Source organism: Protomyctophum parallelum (assembly GCF_964188405.1).
Source record: "Protomyctophum parallelum genome assembly, chromosome: 20".
Taxonomy (NCBI): Eukaryota; Metazoa; Chordata; class Actinopteri; order Myctophiformes; family Myctophidae; genus Protomyctophum; species Protomyctophum parallelum.
This window is the reverse complement of record NC_139718.1, coordinates 15076327-15089017: the sequence shown is the minus strand read 5'-3', so window position 1 is coordinate 15089017 and position 12691 is coordinate 15076327. Positions and strand designations below refer to the sequence as shown.

Genomic DNA, 12691 nt, shown 5'->3' with positions numbered 1-12691 from the left:
GCTATCAAAACCAATAGCTTTAAGCTTGTTAACCAGTATGGAGTGGTTCACGGTGTCAAAAGCCTTTTGGAGGTCCAGCATGCTGGAGGTCCAGCATGACCAGGCTTGCGCTGCTATGTCAAATTGTATTATAATAATTATTTTTTTATTGTTCATTATGATTCAAAGCAGGTTTAAAAGCAAGTAGCCACTAACCAAAGGCAGTGATTAAAAGTTGTTTTATGCTGCCACGTTGTATTATGCTGCCATGAAATCATGTGAAATGTTGTTTACGTTATGTAACGTTTCTGATTGGTTACCGAGTGTCACGTGTTGGTGCGCGTTCATCTGTAGCCCTTGATTCTCAGCACTGAAGAGTAATGCATTGCGGTCCACATTAACCTGACGCTGCCAGATGAGGGCGGTATTGGGTAACCATGTTCCCCAACACAGCTGTGAAACAAATTTGTGTAGCAAGCTTCTTGGATCTGGCAGCGTCAGGTTAGTCCACATGTCTTCAGACTTCAATACAAACTATAGCAAGCCACTGGGTCGCGAAATATGTGCGATCCATGACATGTTATTCACACCACTAAGCACTTGGGGGCAGCATACTGCATACACATTACAGCACAGTTTGACATAGGGTTTACCTGGAGAGGAGAGAGGGTTTAACACACAGCCACAACAACATACTCTAGAAAAACACGAGGGATGAGACAGATGAATGGAGCCAGGTAAAGTCAAGATAATAATAGTTTAATTCACTTGCATAATGGAACAAGAGGAAAAAGAGAACTCTGTAAAGTCACTGCAGAAAACACCATTTGCAAGATAACTGCAAGATAAATTAAGAATTAAAGAGCTGGGTCCAGACAAACCTGATGTAATCATCACACAGCAAACCAAGGACAGAGGAAGAGAGTACATCTAAAATAATAGATTGTATCAAGTTCTGTGGTGCCTTTGAGTTAGGAATTAGGGCCAATGCTATGGAATTTAAGGCCAATGCTATGGAATTAGGCCAATGCTATGGAATGTAAGGCCAATGCTATGGAATTAGGGCCAATGCTATGGAATTTAAGGCCAATGCTATGGAATTATGGCCAATGCTATGGAATTTAAGGCCAATGCTATGGAATTTGGGCCAATGCTATGGAATTTAAGGCCAATGCTATGGAATTAGGGCCAATGCTATGGAATTTAAGGCCAATGCTATGGAATTATGGCCAATGCTATGGAATTAGGGCCAATGCTATGGAATTTAAGGCCAATGCTATGGAATAATGGCCAATGTTATGGAATTTATTATGTCTTTGAGCCATTTAAAGAGTACTGTGCATGTATTTTTATTTAAAAAAATTAATGCCTTTCATTGAATGTGATGATACCTAGTGCATGTTTTCTTGATTTTGTTATAGCGCCACCCCTAGGACAAATGTCACCGGCCGCCACTTAATAGTACATGGGCCAGTGTGGTTGATAGGAATAGATTCTGTAGGCCTACTTGCTTGGGAATATAGAATAAAGGCATACAAGAGTAATTATATTTAAAAAAAATAGGTACAATTATTTTCGTTATTTCCTTTGGTCACAAAATGGGCTATATTTTCCACAATATTACACTTAGAGACTTGAATTTAGCATATTGTACCCAAAGTCTACTTGCGAACCCGAACATGTTGAGTAAACCAAGGTTTTATGTTATAAATCTTGAGTATGGGTCCCCAGCATGTAGAAACTGATGTTATAAATGTTTAGTATGGGTCCCCAGCATGTAGAAACTGATGTTATAAATGTTTAGTATGGGTTCCCAGCATGTAGAAACTGATGTTATAAATGTTTAGTATGGGTCCCCAGCATGTAGAAACTGCCGGATGCTAACCATATGTTGAGCAATCTTTCAAAATGTATCATGCTTTATGTAGCATATGTGACAATCTAGGGGGTTTTCATGATGCTGAATTCATTCAAAGCATTAGTTTAGCAAGAAAAACACTCATTGGGCTATTGACATCATCACATTTGTGAGTGTTTTTTGTTTTTTGCCATCTGTTTTCATGTGTGTGTAGTGTACCATAGGGCGGCAGTGGTGGAAAAAGTACTCAATTGTTTTACTTAAGTACAGTATGAGTATCAATACTGCAAAGTAGAAGTACTCCATTACAAGTAAAATTCTGGAATTAAAAATGTACTTGAGTAAAAGTATTGGCATCAAAATGTACTTAAAGTACCAAAAGTAGAAAGTACTCATTATGTATTAAAATATTTTGAAAATGGCAGATCTGCCATCCTCTATTTTCAAATGGCCAAAATGCATATAATGTTTTTTTGTGGCGTTCGCCTTTATTTATAGAGGGACAGACAGTAGGCTTGACAGGAAATGGGGAGAGAGATGCAGTGAAGGCCAGACTGGATTACCAGCCAAGGTGCCTAGACCGCTGAGCCACAGCCCAGGCCTTAATGTATGTTCTGTAATAATAATCAAAATCTATAAAGTAACTACTAACTAAAGTTTTTAAAATAATGTAGTGGAGTAAAAGTACAATATTTGCCTCTGAGATATAGTGGAGTAGAAGTATAAGAATTGGAAATGCTCAAATAAAGTGCAAATATCTCAAATATCTCAAAATTGTACTTTACACCACTGACTATAGGCCTACTGCATTCTTGTTTGTGAGATGTTGCCACATTTCTGTTCAATAAAAACAACGGGTATACTGTTACAAGGACTTGTATTTATTATTACAATAGAATATGTATATACAGTAGACAACGACATACAAATATATGGGTGAAGGGAGGTTGGTATTGTTTTTTTTAGAAGCATTTCCTGTGGACAATGGAAGGGCCAGCCTCGTCATACTCCTGCTTGCTGATCCACATCTGCTGGAAGGTGGACAGAGAAGCCAGGATGGAGCCACCGATCCACACAGAGTATTTCCTCTCAGGAGGAGCGATGATCTGAGAAGAGAATCGTTGGTCAGGACTTTGTACATCAACGGGCTCTATGCACACAGAATAACTTTCTACTTCCTTCACAGGTGTTACCGAAGATACTTCCCTTAGCCCCGATGACCTTACAGGCGTATGCAAAGGCTCAACTTATCTAACTTAGATAGCATTTTATGTAGACATAGCACTACAGTATATAGTATAATGCATAGCATAGTTTCAGAATCATTATATAGATATTCAACTGTTCATTCATGATGACGATTCTTATGAGTTATTACCATGTTTTTGTTTACTGTAAATCGCTCTGGATTAAGAGCGTCTGCTAAATGAATAAATTGTAACACTAATTAAGGCTCTGTTCCATTTAGTGTGTAGTGATCCTCAAACTTTATACACCCATAAGTCTGATAGTGTAGGCCTACAAATGGATTTGGTTCCAGGAATCTGTTTGACCAGAATGGAACAAAGCCTTCATTAGTATCATCAGTAACACCTGTGAAGGAAGTAGGGAAGTGGCCCAAGTTCTTTCCAAAATGGCGTCTGTGCAGATTCTAGCCCATTGGTGAGTTTCAAATTAACATACCGGTATATTAATGTGTTGCCGCAGAAACCCATTTAAAAACGTTTTGTGAGTTTTCTGTGTTGTTAAAATGTTTCAAAATATTCAAAGATTTTCAAAACCTTTAAACATTAGTAGGCCTACTCACATTACAACCACATAAACCCAAGCATCCCTATTCTGGGGCAAACATACTGTGAAAATAGCCAATCTACAAGCTCACAACATTGTTCTCTGAGCTTGCAGAATGGCTATTTTAGGTGAAGAGATTTGGTGTAGCTAGAGGGAAGAAGTAGTGGCTATAGAATCCTGGGGTGTCCAGTAAAGTATATTGAGTATAGGGATTAAGTTAAAGTAGAAATACCACAGTGTAGGAATATTCTGTTACTTTCTATGACTAAAGGTCCTGTATTCAAAATATGATGACACTTATTCAAAAGTAACTCATGAAGAATGGCCCATTTTAGATTCATGACTTTACTATTAGTTAATGTTTCAACTGGTAAAAGAGGGGCTTATAGAAAACAGTTAATATAATACATATTTATTGATTATATTCTGTTAATCTGCAAAATAACTAAATGTATATTAAATAAATGTAGTGGAGGACAACATTTGCATTCAAAGAGTATAAAGTAACAGAACATGTAGGCCTACTGTACCGCAAAATTGTCCAGTACTTGAGTAAATGTACTTATGTGTTATAATGTTACATTATATGTAATTATAACATCATATGTTACATTATATGTTTTAATGCTGCTCTCACCTTAATCTTCATGGTGCTGGGGGCCAGGGCAGTGATCTCCTTCTGCATACGGTCAGCAATACCAGGGTACATGGTGGTACCACCAGACAGAACGTTGTTGGCATAGAGGTCCTTACGGATGTCGATGTCACACTTCATGATGCTGTTGTAGGCCGTTTCATGGATACCAGCAGATTCCATACCTGGCAGGAAAGAAGGCACACATGGAACAGAGCAATAATTACTAACTTAATTCTCACATGAAGGCCATGTTAACCCCATTAATAATGGGGTTAACATGCAACTTTAATTTTAGATTTTAGCGTTGGCTTCAAAAAAGAAGAAGCTTGAAGCACTAGCTGCACCACATCTGGTAACATTTTTGAAATGTCTTTATTTTAAGTTTGTATTTTTTTTTAAACGCAGATCTTCTCTTCTGGGAGTCTTCTAGGAACCAAATATATAGCATTTTGGGGGGTGTCCCTTGGCAGGAAAAAAAGGTTAAATATAATATTATTTAAACATAACTCACCAATGAAGGAAGGCTGGAAGAGGGTCTCTGGGCAACGGAAACGCTCGTTACCGATGGTGATGACCTGCCCGTCGGGCAGCTCGTAGCTCTTCTCCAGGGAGGACGACGACGCAGCGGTGGCCATCTCGTTCTCAAAGTCCAGAGCCACGTAGCACAGCTTCTCCTTGATGTCGCGCACAATCTCACGTTCGGCTAAGGGGTGAAAGTTCCCATTGTGAGAATTTTGACAACTGTAGACTTCCCAAACACCCATTTGTCGGTGTCGCAGAAACATTTTCATGAGTCCCATTATTTTTTGTTCCATACATTTCGTTTTTAAATTATTATTTATTTTTTCAAAACATAAAAAAAATGAATTCAGAACAAATTCAAAGATTTATTTTCCTGTAATTTCATGAAAAATAAGAGAAAAATCAAAGAAATTCCTTATCAGAAAACAATTGTTTAAAGCAGGGAGACTTTTACGGCGATATCTTTATTATTATTTAGTATAGTCCTATACTAGACCCCAGGAATTTATATCGGTCCACAAAAGATTGCGGGGTCTATTGAATGTGAAGGAGCAGGTGACAAACTGACGATTGAGCCTACGACACATAGTATGGCAGCCCCCTAGGTTCCAGGTGTTCGTTCAGACCATAGAGTAATGGTAATGGTAATGGTAATCAGTGGCGTTTTGAAGCACCCGGAAGACTGCCGGAAGTATAATTATAACTCTGGCTCGAGCGAGCGGAACATTGGATAGCCTTACTGGGGGCTTGGTTCAGACACACAGAAAAAACAATACTGTGGCTAGATGTAATTTCCTGCGTTCTAGTAGGACTATAGTAAATAACAACAAAGAAATCGCCCCCAAAAAAACTAAAAAGACATATTGTAGATTGTAAAGGTTTGGGAACCACTGCTGTAGACCAAACTGATGTATACTTTGTTGTGTGCTGTACATTCAAAATAATGAATTGCTAGTACATAATAGGCAAAGCTGTCTCGAGCATACCGGTCGTGACGAAAGAGTAGCCACGTTCAGTCAGGATCTTCATCAGGTAGTCGGTCAGGTCGCGACCGGCCAGATCCAGACGCATGATGGCGTGGGGCAGAGCATACCCCTCGTAGATGGGGACATTGTGGGTTACGCCATCACCGGAGTCCAGCACGATACCTGAAAGCATGCAAATAAGCCCCGGTGTTATTCAGTATTACATGCATGTCAGGGACAATTGGCCGCTATCTTTAAGTCATTTGTCACATCATAAACCGTGCAATGCCGATGACACGTGACCTGACGGATATTCTCCTCGTGACCCTGCCAGGGAGGATTTAACACCGGCCTCCTCGACAATGAGACAGCGATTCGTCTGGATGAGTGTGTGTGTTCGACACTTGCCATGGCATTACACAGGTTATAAATAGGTATCGGAGCTCTACTATTTCAGGAGACAGGATCTACCCCCACCCGCATACCCTTAACACTGTGTACATTATGGTATAGCTGAAGTAGGCCGCAGAGAGATGCTGCGTGAAAACTGACCTGTGGTACGACCAGAGGCGTACAGGGACAGGACAGCCTGGATGGCCACATACATGGCAGGAACGTTGAAGGTCTCAAACATGATCTGCAACACAGAGTGAGGAAAATCAGTGGAAGCATGTACCAAACTATAGACTCACGGGCCAACCGGCAACCGCTGGCAACAAACCACAAGAAAACAAGTTGGACATGTTTATTTGTTCCCATGCCGAATGAAATATTTCTTGTAAAATGCAATTCAACTCGTCTATAGGCCAATGGTTTGTGAAATCAACACTGGAATGTACATTTCTAAACCTCGCCAACTTGAAAAGGCTGCTCTGCATGATGACACAGTTTTACAGATTTGTTGATTAAATTAACTAACCGGTCCACAAATTCCTTTTACCTTTTAGTGCTAAAATCACAGTGTGAACTGAGCGGTGCAACCTATACCTTTATTGTGATATAGTTACTGTACTGTACTCTACTGTACGGTACAGTTTTAAATGTTAGTTATACTTTTATTGTTATAGTTGTGGTGCTCAGTGTGTGTGGCCCTTTGGGCTGCTCAACAGTGCCACTTTAGGTCGCCCAGCGGTATTGCAGCTGTTCATACCCCAAACGGACAGACATTACGGACATAGGGACACACGCGGCCAGTCATTGGAGCGGTGTGCACCGCTGAAAAACGAGGGATTATGAGGACGACGATGTGGTTGCCTTACCTGGGTCATCTTCTCTCTGTTGGCTTTGGGGTTCAGGGGGGCCTCAGTGAGGAGGGTGGGGTGCTCCTCAGGAGCTACACGCAGCTCGTTGTAGAAGGTGTGGTGCCAGATCTGACATGGAGGAGACGCAACAAACATTCCTTCAGTGAATAAATGACAAGCAGGCTACCGAAATTCATCTGTTAACCCAGTGGTTCCCAAACCTTTTATGCAAGTGACCCAAAAGAGAGATTAGATGTTTGCCTGGGACCCAAACTAGTGAAAACAGCAGATCTACAAGCTCACAACGTGCCGCTTCGCGCCACGTTGTGAGCTTGTCGATCAGCTATTCTCACTACTTCTTAAACCTTTTTCTAATTTATGGAATTTCTTAGATTTTTCTTTATGAAATTACCGTATTGAATTGAACTTGTTTTTCATTCGTGAAAAGTTTAGCTTTTTTGGGAATGTTTTAGATTAATTTTAGATTTTAGCATCGGATATAAAAAAAAAGCTGATCTACAAGCTCACAGCGCGCCACTTCGGGCCACACTGGCCACACTGGCAACTTGTACATCTGCTAGTTAGTTTGGAAGAGGCTGTGCCTTTTGCACATGCATACCTTCTCCATATCGTCCCAGTTGGTGATGATGCCGTGCTCGATGGGGTACTTCAGGGTCAGGATACCCCTCTTGCTCTGAGCCTCATCACCTACGTAGCTGTCCTTCTGACCCATACCCACCATCACACCCTGGAGAGAGAGAGAAGAGAATGGAGAGCTTAGTGGACCGCTTTGGAGATGGAAGAAGCCAGGAAGATGCTCTTGGCTTGGTCTGCTAGAAAATCACGTGTGTGTGTGTGTGTGTGTGTGTGTGTGTGTGTGTGTGTGTGTGTGTGTGTGTGTGTGTGTGTGTGTGTGTGTGTGTGTGTGTGTGTGTGTGTGTGTGTGTGTGTGTGTGTGTTGGCTAAACAGACATACACACATAGGGACATACATAGAGACACACGGTCACGCTGCTCAATAGTGCCACTTTACGTCATCCAGCGGTATTGTAGCTGTCCGTACACAGACATACATGGAGACATGTATACATAGAGACATATGCCTACATACATAGAGACATATACATAAATAGAGACATATACACATTGGAGCGGTTAGGCACCGCCCAAAAAAGCAGAGTGTACTGTACCTGATGGCGGGGCCTTCCAACAATGGAAGGGAAGACAGCGCGGGGAGCGTCATCACCGGCGAAGCCAGCCTTGACCAAGCCAGAGCCGTTGTCACACACCAGTGCGGTGGTCTCGTCATCGTCACACATGGTTAGGCTGTATTGCTATGGTCTGGTATGGGATTGGGAGGACAGATGGTGAGATTGGTGTCGAGGTGAGTGTTGAGCGGCAGCTGTCTAAACCAGTGATTCCCCCCCCCCCCCTTCATGCAAATGGAGACCACATAAACATTCAAAATCAGTGGTTTTCAACCATTTTCATATCAAGTTCCATTATTTATTCGCTATTTGAGCCACGAACCACATATATAGATATCATTGGATAAGATTTTGTCCACAATTCCATGTTGTATTGTTGTGGTACCAAAGGAGAGATAACATGCAGGCAAACATTGACCAAAATAACACATTTTCTACATTCTGTATACATTGTAAATTTAGTAATGCAGATGTTTGACAATAATTGACCCCTTATGGGTCCATTTGGTTACCAGCTTTCCATTATTTAGCTGGGGACAACCTGGAACCCCCTCAAGAACCACTGGTGGTCCCCGGACCACTGTTAGAAAACCACTGTAAACTATAAAAGGGTTCTTGACTCCAGAAATTCCTTGCACTCTTGTTGTAAGCACAGCACGGAAGGCCCTTCAAAGTGAAAAATCACAGACCCCTTCATCACTGAAGCGCATTGGTGAAATGCCACAATGAAGCCAATGGATTTGTTATATCCAGGAAGGTGACATAACCATAGAACATTCATAGGTATTCACCCTGTGATCGAGAAGGCTGTTTGAAATGTTGCCACGTCTGTCTCAAAGCTATTCCGAGAGAATTATCACTTGCAAACACTATAATGCAAGCCACTTGAATGGATGCTATGTATAGAGTGCTAATTAGACATGCCTTTGGATGTTATTCTGGTGCTAACCTTGCAGCGCAACTACTGATAGCATATCTCTCTACAGTCATGATGGTTCCTGGGATCTAGTGTTGCTGAGGTATCACCAAAAAGGGGCATAACAGACAGACACAAGGCAAAGACCTGTGATCTATTTTAAGGTCTACACCCCCCCCCCCCCCCCTCCCACACACACACACACACACACACACACACACACACTCACACACACACACACACACACACACACACACACACACACACACACACACACACACACATACACACACACTGTACCTAAAGAGGATGAAACAAGCGACACATGGAACCCCCGCAGAGCCTTTATCTGCCACAGTTATTTCAGGTTTCAGAACCTGTGGCATATCCAGGCCAATACTGCAGCTGTCAGCACATGGTGTCTCACCGACAAAGCTGCCCAATAGCTTCGTTCATTATATAAATGTGTGCAAGTCAATGATGTTCATCATTTGTGACTTAATTGTTTACAAAAAGCCATCTCATTCACAAGCTGATCTGACCTGTAGAAATTAACTCATTGAAGCAAAACATTGTTCCCTTTGCACTGCTCTATACTTTAGTGACTACTCTGACATTTGTTGACTAGATTTCATGCCATTTACTATGATTTTGCACTTGGAAGTCACTCTGCATAAGCGTGCGTGCTAAATGCCTTGTAATTACAATAGAACAGAACAGAAATGTCTCTTATGTTGATCATAGATGTTCAATCGTGCTGCTTACACATAAGCAGCACGACTCCACTGTTCCATGATTGCAACTAGTAAACCATTACTACAGTATATTATGAAAGAAATATTCTGTAAAGCTGTTGAAATCACAACATCCATCCATTGCTCTAATACTCACTATTGTTAAATCCAACGCAGGTGAGGACCACAGGAAGTAGCTGTTACCATTTGTAACAGATAAAATGTGACAAAAAAAGTAAAATTTCCAAGTTCTCCCTGCATAGAAACAAGTTGTGAAACGTACTCACCAAGTTCTGCTGGAGGAGACTGATGCTTCCACTGAGACGAGGAGGGAGGGAGAGGCTGGAGCTTTTAAATAACGCTCAGCCAGGGACCAAGGACCAGGGGCGGGGCTTAGAGACCAGGGGCGGGGCTTAGGGTTCACACAAGTCCAAATAAGAGCTGGCAGCAAAAAGCAACATGCCAGAGGAGGCGTCGTCGGCCTCATCCCACACAGAGAGATACATGGGACACTCTTCTAACATGGAGACTGGAGAGATGCTTCAATGGAAGGCAGTTCAGTCACAAACAGTGGTGGAAAGTAACTAAGTACATTTTCTCAAGTTCTGTAATTAATTTTCAATCATTTTCAATAATTCACCTCCAGTATAGGCCTATACATCTCAAAAGCAAATATTTTACTTTTACTCCACTATTATTTGAAAACTTTAGGTACTTTGTAGATTTTGATTATTATTACAAAACTAATTCAGACAATCTACGACTACAAGCTCACAACATGTTGTGTTGTGTGAGCTTCTATAGATCTGCTACTTTCAAAGAGTACTTTTACTTTGGTACTTTAAGTATATTTTGATACTTTTGAGTAACTAAGAGTTTTTACGGTGTACTCACTTTTGATTAAATTACAGTGGATTTAGATTTCTACACAACACAATTCCAAGTGTCAGTTTAACTGTATTAACTCTTGCAGGTCTATTTCGTTTTACATTAACAGGATTTTACTTTACAGTGATCGTCATAAAGGTTCCAAAAGTTCCAAAAACAACTCACAACAATGCATTGCCACAAAATTCTGTATCAATTTTAGTCTCCAAAGTAATAATAATAATAATAATAATAATAATAATAATAATGTCTAGTTTGTTTATACTACAGAACATATACTACAAGGCATCAATGATAAACCGGTAAGCATTAAAAGAATGTGGGCTAATGAAGAACTTCACATGCACACACATCCTTAGTGGCAGGGCCAAATTAGGCATTGGGTCGGTGTGGCTGGCGTCCAGGGGGCCTTGGCTCACAGGGACCTTGTTGTACTGGGTTTGAGGCCCTGACAAGGGCTCCTGCCGTTGATTGTGTTAAATGAAGGTAAAAGTGATGAAAATTATATGGGGGACCCCAGACATTATCGGCACAGGGGCCCTCGTGGGAGTTAATCCGTCCCTGATTAGTGTTAATTTATCCTATTGTCAATCTGGGAACCTATTCGATTCTGCCGTTAGCAGAATCTGTCAAATGGACATGTACTGTATACCGGTAGTTTTTTCACAGACAGAAACATAGCTTTTTCAGGTTTTTCATTTATTTTTAGAATCGGCCTCAGGTCTAAATGGGTTAAATACTGTACTTAGAGGTATTTGTACTTTACTGTACTCCTTGTATTTCCAATGTCCAATACTTCTACTCCACTACATCTCAGGGGAAAATATTATACTTTTACTCCACTATATTTATTTGAAAACTTTAGTTACTAGTTACTTTGTAGATTTTGATTATTATAATATATAATATATATTATAATATAATAATATTAAACGTACACCACTTCAGCCCTAAATACATTTTGGCATTGGAAAATAGCTGATCTACAGGCTCAGAATGCGTGGGAGATGAAACGAGTGCCTCTCACACCAGGCACACACAGGTGTGATTCGTCTGCTTTACCTGTCACTAGTGACAGTGTCCCTACTGGGCCACCTGGCCTACTAGGTGTTAATAATAATAATGTATTGCCCCGAAGGATATTCGTCTTCACAGTCTGTTCAAACACCCACATCAAAAACAACACATAGCACATGACACCAAGATAATACAATAACATGAGGTCTCCACTGTATACAGAACCATCCTATCGGCGGGGCAATTTGTTTAATGTAGCGATGGCTGAGGGGACAAAACTCCTATACTAAAACAGACCTTTTTCCATGGCAAGGTTCTGTCCAGATGGCATGAGGTAAAAGCGATACAGGGGATGATCAGGGTCATTTGATGTTGAAAGTGCTAACCGTGTGATGGCCCTATATTGTTCATTTCAGAAAGTGTGGGTGTAGGACGTCCGATGATCTGTGTTTGTGTGTGTCTGTTTTGTATATAATACTCACTGTATGGCGGTTCTGTGTTTGTGTGTGTCTGTTGTGTATATAATACTCACTGTATGGCGGTTCCCACACGCAGTCTCACGCCGACATTGCAATGTGTGTCACTGTGACTAAAAACAGAAACTCATGATGAGATGCATCCTGTGAATAGGACACATCTCATGGACAAAAACTAATTCTGACACGCAAGTCCAATGGGATAATTTGTACAAGTAGTACACAGTATCCTATGTTTTAATTTAACTCTGAAAGTGCACACATCAAACCACATGGACGTATATGTAATTGGCTGCCAACATCCATCTGAAAATCTGTTGTTCCAGGGACTGCAGAAGCAAAGATTTCAGTTAAAAACTTTGTACATTCAAAGATTTGCGCCACATTTTCACAATTTTTCAAAAATAGCAGATCTACAAGCTCGTAGCGCGGCACTCAGTGCCGCACTATATGAGCTTG

The 12691-nt window shown here is 40.9% G+C and overlaps 1 protein-coding gene across 1 annotated transcript; it reads right to left on the bottom strand.

Annotated features, from left to right (window-relative positions):
- Window positions 1-2697: 2697 nt before the first annotated feature.
- On the bottom strand, window positions 2698-10177 carry actc1b (actin alpha cardiac muscle 1b). The gene is made up of 9 exons (XM_083791778.1): window positions 10139-10177; window positions 8184-8334; window positions 7613-7741; window positions 7012-7122; window positions 6305-6389; window positions 5774-5935; window positions 4777-4968; window positions 4266-4447; window positions 2698-2943 (listed from the first exon to the last, which is right to left on the bottom strand). Exons 2-9 carry the CDS (start codon window positions 8310-8312, stop codon window positions 2800-2802), a joined length of 1134 nt encoding a protein of 377 aa, XP_083647904.1. The 5' UTR covers window positions 8313-8334; window positions 10139-10177; the 3' UTR covers window positions 2698-2799.
- Window positions 10178-12691: the final 2514 nt, after the last annotated feature.

Excerpts from the sequence above, each read along its gene's own strand:
- actc1b (XM_083791778.1), bottom strand. The coding sequence starts at position 8,312 with ATGTGTGACGATGACGAGACCACCGCACTGGTGTGTGACAACGGCTCT. Across the intron at positions 7,123-7,612 it reads ACTGGGACGATATGGAGAAG|ATCTGGCACCACACCTTCTA; the intron begins GTATGCATGTGC and ends CCTCCATGTCAG. Across the intron at positions 2,944-4,265 it reads CCAGCACCATGAAGATTAAG|ATCATCGCTCCTCCTGAGAG; the intron begins GTGAGAGCAGCA and ends TTCTCTTCTCAG.